This window comes from Malaya genurostris, chromosome 2, assembly GCF_030247185.1.
Source record: "Malaya genurostris strain Urasoe2022 chromosome 2, Malgen_1.1, whole genome shotgun sequence".
NCBI classification, from domain to species: domain Eukaryota; kingdom Metazoa; phylum Arthropoda; class Insecta; order Diptera; family Culicidae; genus Malaya; species Malaya genurostris.
This window is the reverse complement of record NC_080571.1, coordinates 91,127,698-91,144,228: the sequence shown is the minus strand read 5'-3', so window position 1 is coordinate 91,144,228 and position 16,531 is coordinate 91,127,698. Positions and strand designations below refer to the sequence as shown.

Genomic DNA, 16,531 nt, shown 5'->3' with positions numbered 1-16,531 from the left:
TGCCTCCCGGACTACCTGAGCATTCATGTCGCCGATGACGAGTTTCACATCTCGCCGTGGGCATCAGTCGTAGGATCGTTATAGCTGCGCGTAAAATGCTTCCTTCTCTTTATCGGGTCTCGCCTTATGTGGACAGTGTACGTTGATGATGCTGTAATTGAGGAGACGGCCTTTAATCTTCAACACACACATCTTATCACTGATTGATTCCCATCCAAGAAGCTGACACATCATTCACAACACTATGAAGCCAGTTCCTAGTACACTAGATGTACCACCGCTCTGGTAGATGATAACCGCTCGATGCCCGCTATTTTACAACTTCTGTTCCTTCCAACAAAGTTCCTGCAGTGTTACGAAATCGAATTTGCGAGTTTGCAACGTATTATGCAGTATTTTATCGTTGGGCCTGTCACAAGCCCCAAGCGGTTGCTCTTGAGATTGTTTTTGCCTTTCTCATATAGAAAGGTTATGCAATCACTGTGAAAACCGACTTTTGAACCGAGGTCCGGAGGGCCAAGTGTCATATACCATTCGACTCAGTTCGTCGAGTACGCAAAATGTCTGTGTGTGTGTATGTGTGTGTGTATGTAACGTTTTTTTGCACTAACTTTTCTCGGAGATGGCTGAACCGATTTTCAAAAACTTAGATTCAAATGAAAGGGCTTGTGGTCCAATTCCTGAATATTATTTGGATCCGACTTCCGGTTCCGGAATTATGGGGTAAAATGTGCCAAAAATTGTGAAAATAAGTGCACTAACTTTTCTCAGAGATGGTTGAACCGATTTCCACAAACTTAGAATCAAATGAAAGGTTTTTTGGTCCCATACAAAATTCCTGAATATTATTTGGATCCGACTTCCGTTTTCGGAATTATGGGGTAAAATGTGCAAAAAATGAAAATATGTGTTCTAAGTCTTCTCATAGATGGGGCGACCGATTTTCACAAACTTAGGTTCAAATGAAAGGTCCTGTGGTCCCATACGTAATTCCTGAATTTCATCCGGATCCGGAAATATAGGGTAAAGCGTGTTAAAAATTTTATACCATCACTGAAAAGGACGAAAAACTGTAAAAAAGTTTTCTAAATCGACCTCAAATCTTCTCAAATTGATAGTTTTTATCAGTAAACAGTCAAACAAACCGATTTCGGTTATTCTTTTAAGAATCGAAAAAACTATTTTGAAGAATACCACAGTATTATATATGATAGTATGATTGATATGAGAAAGGCATCATTACACTACTAGGTGGATTAAAACAGTTTTTTGAAGAGTGTTTTTAATGAGCTTACTGATTTTAAATTTAAATAAAACACATATCAAATTATGAAATGGCCATTTTTTTTATTTGGTAGATAATTCAAAGACTGTCCCAGAAAGTATGGACGCACTTTGATTTCGCTGTAAATTATTCACAAGTGTTAGATATTCAAATTTTATTCGATATACTGATAATATTAGACTACAACAGAATATTATTCTCAACATTTGCTACTTAGCCATTGTAGACTAGCTGGCGCACCTTCTTGCGAACATTCCTCATTAAAATCCGTACAGACTTCTTGGCGATTCTTCAATTTTTCGACGTTGTTCTTCTGACAGTCCACGCATTTCGAAACAAACTAACTAAAACGAATAAACAACTATACAAGTGGTTAGAGAAGAGTGTAAACAGCAGGACGCAGCCATAAAAATTGACAGATTCTGAACCATTGCGAAATGACAGCGGTTTTTGGTTGCGTCCGTACTTTCTGGGACAGTCTTTAACATTTAAATATGATCTCGGGCATATAGCAGCCACGACTATTTTCCACAAAGGTCATCCGGGAGGTCCAATTTTGGACCACTTTTTCAAGCATTTGAGGGTGTATTTCAGCAATGACACGTTGAATATTGGTTTCCAAAGCATCAAACGTTGCTGGTTTGCCCACATGAACCGATGACTTCACGTATCCCCACAAAAAATAATAGTGGCGTCAAGCCACACGATCACGGAGGCCAACAAATTATCTTTGCTCCAAATACGGCAATTTTGCTTGTTGACTAAAGAAGCGGATCTTCGTCCAACTGATTAAGCGAGCAATTACTGAATTCACGACGCATACAATGGTTGTGTGGCTTCAATTTTTGCATCAATTGAATTTTGTATGGCACCAAACCCAAATCTTTACGCAAAGTTTTCCAATTTCAAGTCGATGGACAAAGTTCAACTTCTTGCGCTCGATGACGAATCGATAAACTGTCGTTTTTTCACACTGGCCTGAGCGACAGCAATATTTTCTTTTGCACGCACGTCGATGGATTGACATCCAAAAGACTGAATGTAGACCGAAATTTGGTAATTACGGTAGTCTCAGAAGGACGATTATGTGCCCTATAAAATTCACGAAGTGCTCTATAAACAGTTTTAATTGCACACTGATTTTGCAAACAAATTTCCATGATTTGGTAGCGTTGTTCTGGAGGTAGCCTGTTCATGATGATTTGGCAAAAAAATACTGAGGCTGTGAAGCATTTCGCTGGTAATTTTAACTTTTGGTTAAAATCTGACACTCGAGCGGTTAATTTCACGCGGTTTTTTTAAAACGGCCTAGAGGCCACCTGTCAACTTCGCGTGATTTGATGTTGTCAAAAATAACCCTGCTCGGGAGCATGATTGTTCTCTGACACTGAAAAAAAAATTTTGCAATGAAAATTCTAATATTAATTCTTACCCAAATAACTTTCCGTCCGTCAAATTTTAAAATGGGCCGCAATTTTAGTTAAATTTAACTACTCGACACAAAGTAACCACTCAAGTGTCAGATTTCAACCAAAAGTTAAAATTAACCGCGAAATGGTTCACAGCCTGAGTAGAGACGTCACTATACGCCATCAAAACAAGTTTCAGACAATAGATTAATCCCTATTGAAAAACCAAACCTACTATAAAACAACACTCGTTACTTATCACCCTGTAATTCCGAAACCGAAAGTCGGATCCTGATGAAATGGCGAAATGGAATGGAAAAGTATGTCATTAATTAGGCCCATGAAAATCAAGTGCATATATATTTTGCACATACATACAGACAATGAACATTAGAAAAGGTGCGGTGCAAGTGACAGTTTCTCTTTGTTTACTTACTCTTCCAATTATTACGACATATTCCTGTATTTTCCCACAATTTCTCAACTACAGATCGAAAGTCGATGGGTTCAGTCGTTATTCTGTGTTAAGAGTTAGAGAGAGGGATGGCCCATCGGACCGTAATGATCGAAAGAGAAATTTGAAGACAAACACAAGAAAAGGTCCTAAGTGCAAATGAGAGTTTCCCTTTGTTTACTTTCTCTTTCGATTGTTACTGTCTTATAGGCAATTCCTCTCTCTAATTCTTTACATAGATTAACGACTGAACCCATCGACTTTCGATCTGTAGTTAAGAAATTGTGGGAAAATACAAGAATATGCCGTAATAATTGAAAGAGAAAGATAACAATGTCATTTGCACTTGGAACTTTTTCTAATGTTTATCAAGATTTTACCATCTTGACGATTTGATTGGAATGATTTGACACTCGGCGTCGGTTCAAAAGTCGGGTTTTCAACAGTTAATTGCAAGAGGAAAAGTTCAAATTATCAATTATGTATTTATTATAATTTTTAATTAACTGCAAAGCTGAGCTCGTACAATAACATCCATACACAAGTGACTCGCAGCTTAGTCCATGCCCGGTGGTGCCGGCTCAGGGCGCTCAACGTCCTTCTCCTGCTTAACAAGTACAGGTAAATGGGTAGTCATAGGCGCATCCTCGCTGTAGTTGCCCTGCAGAAACCATGCACAATCATCAAGTGAGATCGTGGAAAAGAAAGAAGAAATTCACAAATACTTACCACAATCTGTAATTCAGTGGTTTCGGATGGATTATGCGGCGATATTCCTAACAGCACATCCATCCGATCTTGCGAAACGTGGCCGATCTGGTGTTCCATAATTTCCCGAGCATGTTCTAGCATTGGTTCTCTAAACTCCGGGCATATGTTCAGGGCATCCTGCAACTGGGCTGAAGGAAGCTGAATCAATATGCCCATACTTTGCGGTGCTAATCGCTGAGCACATTTCAGAAACCCGTCCCAAACGACTTTCTGTTTCCAGACTTGCTTTAGAATGAGACGCTGCAGAAGATTCGTTATGAATCCGGCCAATCGGGAATGCAGCGTCAAAGATTGAATAACGGTTCGCATTAGAAGAGTCGGCAACGGAGTCAACTCGACCAGCTGCTGAACGACGTTGCCCAGAATGTCATGGGTGTAGGTTTCCTTTTCGGCCAAACAAAGAGAGGTGGCTTTCACAACCCATTTCAACTCGACCTTGCTAGTGTCGATGGTATGCAGGGCAATCAGCAACTCGGCCGGTGTGATCGGTAGATTTGAACTGCTGTATTCGGCGCCAACACCCAGCAATCGGTTGAAAACTTCTTTCACCACCACCGGATTAAGCTTGATCAGCTTCGGTAGGGCGCTGAGAATTTCCTTCTTCGTAAGTCCGTTGATGACCGGAATCAACAGGCGAACGTCCGACACTTTAGTGTGGTGTAAATTCCGAACGCGCTCAACCAGTTCCGGAGTAGGTATTGCTGAAATATTTAATAACGATTAATAAGGAAGAATCCAACAACAACTTTAAAATACCTACTTTTCTCTGTTAGAATGTAAATAATTCTGGTGATTATAGTTTCCGATCCTTTCGGACACTGCTCGATCAGCTTCAACAGTTCCTCACTATCAGCACCGATCTTCCTTACCGGTGCTTCAATCGCTCTCAACATTGCCCTTTTCATGTCCGATGTAGCCTTTATGTACACTTCCGACAGCCTGTGAATCATTTCCTGGTTGTAAACCAATATTTCCAAAAATAATCCCAGACATGTTTTTGCTAGTTCATCGCTCCAAATCCGTGCGTGTTCATAACGACCCAATTCCATCGCGAAAATTGCTTCCGGAGGAGATTCATGCTCTAGATAACCTAACCACAGCAACGCGTGTTTTTCCATTTCACCTGTCAATATACGATGAAGCGAATAGATGTGCATCAAATAGTGGATAGCTTTCTCACGAATAATGCTATTTTCAAAAACTGAATATTTTATCAGAATTTCCAAATAGGCTTTCTCCTTGGGAGGCCGCCTGATGAGCAAATCTTTCGTGATTTGCATCCCACAATCAGCCAACTCTTCCAGTTGGCACATCTGGGTCAACAAAGCGATAACGTCATCCGGAAGCATCGGAGCTTCGAGGTAGAATCTTTTCAGCAAAGATTCTTTCTCACGGAAATCCTCGCGTTCGATAAGACTGGTCAAAATTTTCAGCAACAGTTGTGTATAGGCAAAATCGGCTTTCATCTCGGATTTGATGTACGTGTGACGCGTGAAACCCTGCAGTAAACTGTACTCCTCAAAAATCCACGAGAAAGCCAAATCCAAACGTTTGCTAATGTCCTGGAGAATAAACTCCAGAATCGAATCCCGAACTGTGGGCATGAAACTAGATCCGAATACCGTAACGATTCGTCTTCGCTTCAAGGCAATCCCACCGATCAGGGCCGTCTTTTCAGCTTTCAACACTCTTTTGACGGCATCATTCAAAAAGTTAAATCTCAAATCACGGGGCTGTGGTTTCGTGATATCCTGAAGACGCAGGACTTTGACTTTAGCCTTCATCCTGGGTTCACCGGCAGCAACACCTTTCACGCGTTCCAACGATTCTCGTAATCTTCTGTCCTCTTCGTTGTCGTCATCGTCGGCTCCGTCGGGATCACGGCGTCGGTTCGCTAAACAGGTAACCGAGAGATTAAAATGTTACATTGGTTTATAGGCGTTGTTAATATTTACCGTGAATGATGCTCCTCTCTTCGTCGTCGCTTATCTTTGGACGCATTGGCGGTTCTTTGGACAGAGCTGCTGAGCCGGGACCGGTACGCACATCGGTCATTTGCTGCGCTAAACTAGGAACAATCTTTTGGATTTGCTGAGCCACCGTAACGTTCGGTGAAGGTGTATAGGATTGCAGAAAGGCTTGCGGTACTTCGGATGGCAGCTTGGACATGGTGCTCATCACCAGTTGCACAACGGCTTCAAGTTTTTGTAAATTGTCGACCAAGAATTGTTCATTCAAAACATTCGACTTAGCCTTTTGTTCGTTAAGTTCGTCGTAGTCGATTTCCATCTGACGAGGCGCTGCTCGTTCCTTTTCCCGTCGCATGTGTTCACCGAGTTTGGCTTTCTTTGCGGCAAACTCTGAGGAAGAATTTTCCAAAGCACGCTTTGCACGCCGTTGCTGTTCACGTCGGTCTAATTTTGGAATTGCACGCCCAATTTCACTGTTTGACGCACCAAGATCCTGCAGTATTTGGGCAATGCTGGTCTGGTGCTCGAAGCACGCCGGATGTTTCAGCAGATCCAGAAATCGCAGTTTCAGATTCTTACGAACAGAACTAACTTGAAAATTGGACAGTGTTGGCGGCAGATTCGAGTGCAAGTTTTTCAGTGCTTCAACAACTTGATTCATCATCGAAGGACGCATTCGGGCTATGAGACAAAGTGTTCCGGTGCAGGCTTGCAAATTCATCGAAGAGATGTGCGATGCAGCATGAAACTGCAGAAGCAACTCAAAAATGTTAACGGCTTCATCTTCCAACTTGCGTCTTCGAGCAATTTTCAAAGTTAGAGGAACGTTTTCCAAAGAAAAATCATTATCTCGTTTCATTGTGTCTTCATCCGGATAAGTTTGAAGTATGACCACTCCTTCCAGAAACTTGATCGCGTTTGTTCTAATCCCATCGTTATCATTATCGATCATGTCAAGAATTGAAGCCTTTATCAGGCACAGTGTGTTCCACGCCTGTTCGACTTCTTCGGTAATATCTGTCAGGGAACAAATCCACACCAGTGCCTGTTTGTAGATGGTTCCGCATCCTTGAATAACTCGTTTCGAAACACTCGGAGCTGAGTCTCGTAGCAGCGCAAACAACGTGTTAACTACGTTTGGCAAAAAGCTAATGTCAGTTTTGCATATCTCTTCAATAAAACCGGCTACAGCTTTGCGAACATCCTGATTGGGATCATGAGCAAATGCTAGAATATTGTCCAGGAATTCCAATAACAGTTCCGATTCCGAGTGCAAAATCAGTTCTTGAACCTTCGCAATTATTTCACATTTTCCGACTGCATTAGCAGTTAGTGAATCATTCAGGGCATCAACAATCTGAGAGCATAGGTATTACATGAATGAATACTAATTTACTAGACTTGAAAACAGACCTTGTTACGAGCTAAGGCGACCTTTTCGCTAGTGAAAAGCAAAGCCGTCTCCTGGCTGAAACTGGAACTACGCAAGAAATTATCCATTTTTCTATTACTTTCAATACTTCTATTGTCGGTCTAACAATACTTTAACTTGTCACACTAAAGAAATTTCTTGTTCAAATTAGCTCTCTCCGTAATTTAGCAGGAAAAATTCATGTTGTCTACACAATCTAATCCGGCGACAAGCGCGCAGCTAAATAGAACAAAACAAGAATGAGGCGCGTTTGACTGAAACGTCAAACTTCGTCGTGACTCGTGAACAGGGAACAGGGATGGTCATTTTTTCAAAAATCTGTGATCAAGCCAAAAACCAGTCTTTGAAAATCTGTGTACGTTTCCCGTACCATAATAGCAGATCGGAATCAATTTGATGAGCAAAAAAAAGTTGATCCAAATAATTATTTTTGCGAGCAAAAAAAAAATTTGTGATTTATTTCAGAATCTGTGATCATTTTCAGAAATCTGTGAAAATCTGTGCAGAAAGTTGAAAATTTGTGAAAAACAGATTAATCTGTGAACCTGGCATCCCTGCTCGTGATTGGGTGGCATCCCGGTGGATTTTGTCGACCCGCATCGGTCCGATCATCGGCCCGATTATCGGACCGATTGAGCACGATATGGGGCCGATCGTAGCGCTTCGATCGGCCCGCCATCGGACAATTCTGCACCATTTGCATCAACCGCGTCGACCTAAAAAAGCTTTATTTTTACATTATGTATCGCTAGCGAAACAGAGCAAAGGAATATTAAACAAGGCATCTTCGAGCCGACGTCTCCCCGATAGGATGTGAAAGAGTGTTAAACATTCTTTTTCTTCGATCATAGAGGCTTTAACCTTAAGGTCATTCGCCTCTTAGGACCAGAAAGACTCTGGTACTATGTTCGGGGTTGCAAATCCAACCCTGATATATCCCATCCCCTGAGTATCAGACATCCGCTCTCTGCTTTGGTATATCTTCACTCTTTTGTTCTACCGATACACTATGTAAGCTCGAAACGCAATCAAAAGCTTTCGTGCACGATGCGTCCGATGTTCGGATTTACTGGGATAGAGTGCCTATAACTCAGCGCTGCCAACTATACCGATTTCTCGGTATTTATACCGGTATTTTTATTCGATACAGGAATACAGATATGCTCTCTCAAAATACCGATATTTCAATTTTCATACAGATAAATACCGATTTTCAGTTTTTGTGTTGGATTCCATAGGGGTAAACCAGGTCGAGCGACCTTTTTTTTTGGTCGCAAAATCAGTTTCCGCACTAAATCGATGTTTGATTTTTCGAGAAAGATATTGTAGAGATAGATTTTTCCGCCAAATACAGATTTTTGGAAAAAAACAGTTGACAGCACTGCTATAACTATAACTATTATAGTCACTCTAGGGTGGCATACACGATGCCAAAAAACCGGCCTCCTGTCACGACGCCATCTTGATCAGATCAAAATCGGAACTTCAAAACCAGCTGATTGCAACGTAAACAAACAGAGAGTAATACATTTGTTTTACGCGTTTCCCTTGTTTAGTGCACGAAAATTAGTGAATTTTGGTTCGCTCTCTCACAATAAATTGTCGGTTTACCTAAAGTGTTTTGGGACATTAAGTGGAGATAATTTTCACAATTTGAGAGTCGCGATGAATATCAAAACATCGCAGTGTTTGGGGCTCGAAACGTAATCGGTATACTTTCAAATGGCTGGTGCTCACATACCGGTGTCAGATGGGTGCAAAAAACAGTATATCAGTTTTTTTCAAAGAGAGGCGAATATAACATTGACTGCAAATGGAGAAAAACATCGATGAATGTTTCGACTTTAGTCGTGAAATTGGCTGGTTTCCGCGACTAAAACGAATCTGCGTGTAATTTTATCGTCTCATTTACTATTACCAGTAGTAAAAAGAACGGAACCATCTAAAATAAAGAAAATGGATAGTTTCGCCCTTCCTTACTAGCATCCTATTCCCTGGAGGGCGAAACATACGTAAACAAAAGGAATGACAGTTTCGCCCAGCCTCTGCTATGACGTCATGTAACTGTGGCCAGCATCATTCTGCAAAACCAAAACAATAAAGAAGAATGGCTAATAAAAATTGGATATTACAAAATACTTGTTCATTCAGTACCGTTTACTGCAATTTCCCAAAAATTATCGATCAGAATATCATTACTACGATAAGGAAATTAGGATTTTACTCGATTTGAAATGTTCGAATGTTTGTTTACCATACTCTGAGCGCTCTAATTGCCCACCAAATGCCCCACATGTTGGCAACGATAGCACTTGCTTGAGCGCCTTATCCTTGCCTCGTGCTGGTTTCGCCCTTTATAGTTCTTTGTATTACTAAGGGCATATTCAGGAGTGTTCTAGTTCTAGATGCATAATTTATGTCAGTTTTATAATTTAAATCTAGAAATTATAACAAAATAAACTGGCATCCCCAACAGCGTTTTATCTGTGTTTCAAATATAGAAAAAATAGAACTGCAATGTATACCAGTTTTAAATTTGACAGTAGAACTGGTCGAATAAATAAAACTAAAACGGATTGCTGGGGATACGTTTGTCTCAGTTTCATTTACATTATAGACCACCCATATGAATCTTGCAGCTGCTGAATTTGCTCTAAGATTGCGATTTTTGTAGAATCCGAATTTTCAGGCAAAATTGCAGGATTTCGAAGCATTTATTGGTAGCAGAGAGAAACTTGATTTGTTTACTTTTGTAAGATTCGTCCTTTTTTGAAAAACAGCTGACAGCTGACCCACTTGTACGCGGCGGGCAGATTTCCCCCCAGACGGCTGGCTATGTCTGCCAGTCATTTTTGCCGGAATTCTGCCAGAATTCTGGCAAAAGTCTGGCAACAATGCAACAATCGTTTCCGGCAAAAAATTTCGCCTAGCGGTTATTAACGGTTCTGTTTATGTCGGATTCTTGCCATAAAAGATTGGCAGAACCGTTTTGAATCGGTTCTACATTTTTAGCCTCTTGGTTTTATTTTTTCAATAAAAAAGTGCATATGAAAGGTAATAACTTATTGCCCTTCAAATATACTTATTATGGAAAATGTTATTACCAATAAAATTCCATTCTCACTACCGATCATACTCATATTTCAATCTCATTTGCCTCGTCTTAAGATTCGTTTTTGCCTTTCTCATATAGAAAGGTTATGCAATCACTGTGAAAACCGACTTTTGAACCGACGCCCGGAGGGTCGAGTGTCATATATCATTCGACTCAGTTCGTCGAGTACGCAAAATGTCTGTGTGTGTATTGGTGTGAGTATGTGTGTGTATGTGCGTATGTGTGTATGTAACGTTTTTTGCCTTTCTCATATAGAAAGGTTATGCAATCACTGTGAAAACCGACTTTTGAACCGAGGGACTCAGTTCGTCGAGTACGCAAAATGTCTGTGTGTGTATGTGTGTATGTAACGTTTTTTGCACTAACTTTTCTCGGAGATGGCTGAACCGATTTTCACAAACGTAGATTCAAATGAAAGGTCTTGTGATCCCATAAAAAATTCCTGAATATTATTTAGATCCGACTTCCGGCTTCGGAATTATGGGGTAAAATGTGCAAAAAAATGTGAAAATAAGTGCACTAACTTCTCTCAGAGATGCCTCAACCGATTTTCACAAACTTAGGTTCAAATTAGAGATGGTCGGGTGTCGGGTATTTTACCCGAAACCCGACCCGTACCCGTACCCGACGGGTTTTTGGTCGGGTACGGGTAAACATTTTTATTTTCGATCGGGTACGGGTCGGGTACGGGTAAAAAGTTTTACTGCTCACTCGGGTACGGGTCGGGTACGGGTAAAAAAATTTACTGCTCACTCGGGTACGGGTCGGGTACGGGTAAATTTTTTTTTCTGATCGATTACCCGACCATTTTTACTTCACATAAATATGTTTACACGTTGACGAGAATTTTTTATTGCAAAACAGTTCTTCCGAAAAATAAACAAATTGATTCAAGGGGTTTTGACATTAGCGCCTAGGACCAGACCTGACAACTGGCATCTTTTCCCAGAAAAAAAACATTTCTTCTCTTCATTTAAAAAAAACTATCAATCATAGTTACGTGAAAAGTTATGTGAATATTTCCCGCCCTACTTTGTTTATAACATATTTAATTAGACACACTGCCTTAGCTCTAAGATGTTGCGATCGGATTCTACTTTTCACGTAGGTTTTAATGGACTGCCATTTTAAAGCTGTTTAATGCACAATCCAGAAAAAATTATTTGATTCATATATAAAATGTTGTGTAGTACTCATATTCATATCACATTCAGATACCAGAAAACTCTTATGTTAAATATTGTTTGGAGATTTTCAAAATTTTCATATAAATCATTAAGATTCTTACCATAAAAACATGAACATTTATTTCTGAAAATCTGCATAGAAGTTCTTCCTATTCCTCATTTCTGGGTGGTGTCACCTCACTTGAAATGACACCGATTGATGGCACAGCAAGTTAGGCTATATTGCCAGTAAAATTTTCGTTTCTTTTCACTGGACTACAAATGAAAATCTCGATGCGTAACAACGTGGAGTCGCCAAAAAGAAGGGGGAAAATCTTTTCTCGCGAAATACTCAAATTTTCACCGTGTTCACTCGTTGAGGGTTCCACCGGAGGTGGCACAGAAGTTAAAAGAAGTTGACAGATTAATTTAAATCAAAATCATAATTCATTTTGCTTTGTAGTAATAAATTGTAATAAAAAAAAGTTCTCACGAATGTTCAATCTACTTACACTTGAAGTACTCATTGTTCACCATGTTCAAAATTGAATTTTTCACACCGGGAATGCACGTACATTATTTGATGTTTGGTCAATTCACGTAAACGAACCGATGATACTTCATTTCATTTTACGGGATGTTCGCATAACATTCATTTTCGTCACGTATAATATTCAATTTGACATTTGGAACCATTTTACGTGATTTTTCAAGTGATTCGAATGTGAATTTTTATTTGTGTTTCAAGATAATGAGCACGTTTACTTGTGGTTCTAAAGAATCGAATCAAAAGTCGCACTGTTTCGTAAAAACCATACCTACCCAAAATTGAATACAACGGGTATTACGACATTTTGGGTAAATATGCTTCTCGAAAAATTTGAGTAGATATTACTCCCTTTTGTTGACATTTGTAAATGAGTATAAAGTACCAAAGACATTGGAAACCTATAGGGTCCGCCATCTAAAATTTATTTTTGAACTAGCGGTTATTTTGACATTGGTAACCTATATGTCACTTCTGATTTGACAGAAATTTAGTTGTATCCTTCCGCTGAATGAATATGGTTGTGTATACGCTTGAGGAACGCGTGAAAATAGTGCAGTTTTACTTTGAAAATCATGGCAATGTTGCGGAATGTGTGCAAAAAAATCATCTTCTCGGATAAGGCACATTTTCATCTCGGCAGGTATGGTAATAAGCAAAATTGTCGTATCTGGGGACGGAAAACCCGCACGTTATCATGGAGAAGCCGATGCATCCTCAGAGAGTGACGGTTTGGTGCGGATTTTGGTCTGGCGGCATCACTGGGCCATTTTTTTTCGAAAATGAGGCAGGCGCCGCCGCCATGGTCAATGGCGAGTGCTACCGCGCCATGATTAGCGATTGGTTCTTCCCGTTACTTGAAGAGGAAGACTTGGACACAATTTGGTTCCAACAAGACGGCGCTCCGTGCCACACAGGCAACGCTACGATCGATCTTCTGCGCACAGTCTTCGAAGATCGAATCATCAGTCGATATTCGGATGTTGTTTGGCCGCCTCGGAGCTGTGATTTGACGCCGTTAGAATATTATCTTTGAGAGGGCTGTCAAAGATAAGTGTTAAGTGGACAAGCCAGAGACAATTCAAGCCTTGAAGGACAACATTCGTGCAGCCATAGCTGAAATAAAGCTGCATACAATCGAAAATGTACTAAAAACCTGGACCGTACCGTACCGTACTGCCAGGCCAGCCGAGGCAGCCATTTGAATAAAATTATATTCCACAATTAATCGGAAGGATTGTACTTTAATATGAAAAAATAAATTTTGAATTCGGATGATCCGTTTGTGTTTTATTGCATGTTTAAAAAAAAGTTACATGGCGGACCCTGTATTCATGCTTCACAGTGTATTTTTATTTTTAAATGTAAACAAGCATTTTAATGTATTTTACTTATCAACTAGAGCCTGATACGGCTCGATATCTAAAACACTTTATTTTTTCCAAACTGAATTTTGGTAAATTTTTTACTACTCATTCGGGTCGGGTACGGGTACAGGTAATTTTTAATCGGGTACGGGTCGGGTACGGGTAAAATTTTTTATTTTTTTTCGGGTACGGGTCGGGTACGGGTAATTTTTTTTTTATTAGTGATCGGGTACGGGTCGGGTAAGGGTTTTTTTTTTAATTTTTAATCGGGTACGGGTAGGGTACGGATAATTTTTTTTGCTGATCACTCGGGTACGGGTCGGGTTCGGGTATAAGAATTTCTATACCCGACCATCTCTAGTTCAAATGAAAGGACTTGAGGTCCCATAAAAAATTCCTGAATATTATTTGAAGTCGGAATTCTGCCAGAATTCCGGCAGAAGTCTGGCAAGAATGCAACAATTGTTTCCGGTAGAGAATTTCGCCTAGCGGTTATTATCGGTTCTATTTCTGTCGGATTCTTGCCATACAAGATTGGCAGAACCGTTTTATAATCGGTTCCACATTTTTAGCGTCTTCGTTTTATTATTTAAAAAAAGTACATATGAAAGACAATAAGTTATTGCCTTTTATATATACCAAGGGGCAAATCACTCTAAACTCTAGACAATCTCATACTAATAAATTCATGTCATTCCAAAATAATTTTCTCTAATCTCATTTAATCCCAACTAGTCTAGATAAGTTTGGGTAATTTAAAACTAATCCAACCTAGTTTTTCCTAATCTTGTTTGAAGTGTATCTGTCATTCGAGCTCCCACGCAGAGATGCCATTTATACAGATGCGCATACAGATTTAATACAGAGTACAGATTTCTCAATTAAATACAGATTTATGCAGATGATGATGAACGCTGAAATACATTTATATCATAATTTGAAACCAATTTGAACTAATGTTCAAGGAAGTCATGGCGTCATGAAACGTTATTGTCAGACTGAAAAGTTGTATGACCTGACTTGACGTTGCGTATTGGGCGTTTGAATTCCATGTTTGAATTCCAAGTCATCATTTTTAAACGAAAAAAGTATATGAATTTACAATTCAATTGTGATTGTGAAAAACCAATAAATTTCGTCGTTGAATGTTCTTGTCAGTGCGGCAAGGACTTACGATATAAAGGAATGCTCCTTGCATCTGCCATTATATAACAATAATCTAATGGAATAACATCTTTAAACATCATTTTATTTCCGAAATTTCCTTTCATTAGTGAATACAGATAAATACAGATTTTTTATACAAATCGATACAGATTTTCTATGAAAATATCTGGCATCTCTGCTCCCACGTTTACAGCTTCGTATGTCAAAATAATGCTTTTCCAGATCTCGGCTAAACTTCACTAATCCCATTCTAATCCAGGGAGATCCCTGCTAAACTTTTTTACTCCCGGTAAAACTTGTTTGAGTTCAGACAAAGTTTAGAGTGATTTGCCCCTTGATATATACTAATTATGGAAAATGTTATTGCCAATAACATTGCTTTCTCACTACCAAACATACCCATATTTCAATCTCATTTACCTCGTCTCAAGATTAGTTTTGTGTACGTACATGCGGGATTGACGAATATCAAATGAAGTTAATGAAAAAAAGGAAAAAGAAAAAGGAGAGAAATAAACAAGACACGTACGGCGAGATAATGACGCAATTTTGCCTGGATAATTTTGACAGCAGCCGGAATGCAGCCAGAATTCCTCACAAGCGGGTTACTGTGTAAAAACCCAGTGAAATTTGTAGACCCGCATAAGTCCGATCATCGGTCCGATTATCGGACCGATTGAGCACGATATAGGGCCGATCGTAGCGCTTCAATCGGCCCGTCATCGGACAATTCTGCACCATTTGCATCAACCGCGTCGACATAAAAAAAAGCTTTATGTTTACATTATGCATCGCTAGAGAAACAGAGCGAAGGAATATCAAACAAGGCATTTTCGAGCCGACGTCTCCCCGATAGGGTGTGAAAGAGTGTTAAACATTCTTTTGTTTCGATCATAGAGGCTTTAACCTTTAGGTCATTCGCCTCTTAGGGCCAGAAAAACTCTGACCCTATGTTCGAGGTTGGAAATCCAACCCCGATATATCTCATCACCTGAGTAATCAGACATCCGCTCTCTGCTTTGGTATATCTTCACTCTTTTGTTCTACCGATACACTATGCAAGCTCGAAACGCAATCAAAAGCTTTCTTGCACGATGCGTCCGATGTTCGGATTTACTGGGAATGAATTATTAATTTCAGCTGTTTTTCGAATGAGGGCGAAACTAACATTGACAGCATATGAAGAGTCCAATGACTAAAGCACAAAACTCTAAACATGAAATACTAAACCCCTAAATGACTACAATCTGTTGGCGGCCAGTATGCCTTCAATTTGTTTTGCTCTTTCGGCACTTCGGTGCCAATAAGTGATTTGTTAGTAGTAAATACTTTACGTCTGCTCAGCGGTTTATGTTGAACCGTTAGGTGGCGTTAGCATTTCAACATAAACTGCTGACGCACTGATGAGCTGAACGCGAAACGTAAAAAATAAAAGAGTGTAGATAAACCAAAACAAAAAGTACGACGAATTCCTGATACTCAGGGAATGGAATATATCGGGGTTGGAACATTGGGCCAGAGTTTTTTGGCCCTAAGAGGCGAATGACCTTACGGTTAAACCGACGACACGACCTGCCACTCGCTTATTAAAACTGTATTGTAAATTTAACTACCCCTCAGTAACTCGTAATGTCAAAATGAAAGCTTAGGAAATATATTTGATACTGGCAACCCAGGTTGATAAACTGTTGTTTTTAGAATAACTGTTACAACATCCTAGGTTACGATTGTTGCTCCATTTAAAAATGTAAATAGGATAAAACGACTCAATATGTTATATGTATTTCAACACGGTTCTAAATCAGGGCGCAAAGGAAGAAAACGAATTGGCAAGTATAAATGAATTAT

General features: G+C 39.7%; 1 protein-coding gene across 1 annotated transcript; it reads right to left on the bottom strand.

The window, feature by feature from the left end:
• Positions 1 to 3,613: 3,613 nt before the first annotated feature.
• Positions 3,614 to 7,570, bottom strand: LOC131432579 (symplekin). The gene is made up of 5 exons (XM_058598924.1): positions 7,303 to 7,570; positions 5,875 to 7,246; positions 4,680 to 5,813; positions 3,878 to 4,620; positions 3,614 to 3,809 (listed from the first exon to the last, which is right to left on the bottom strand). The coding sequence occupies exons 1-5, from the start codon at positions 7,387 to 7,389 to the stop codon at positions 3,705 to 3,707; spliced, it is 3,441 nt and encodes a 1,146-aa protein (XP_058454907.1). The 5' UTR covers positions 7,390 to 7,570; the 3' UTR covers positions 3,614 to 3,704.
• Between the last annotated feature and the right edge of the window lie 8,961 nt (positions 7,571 to 16,531).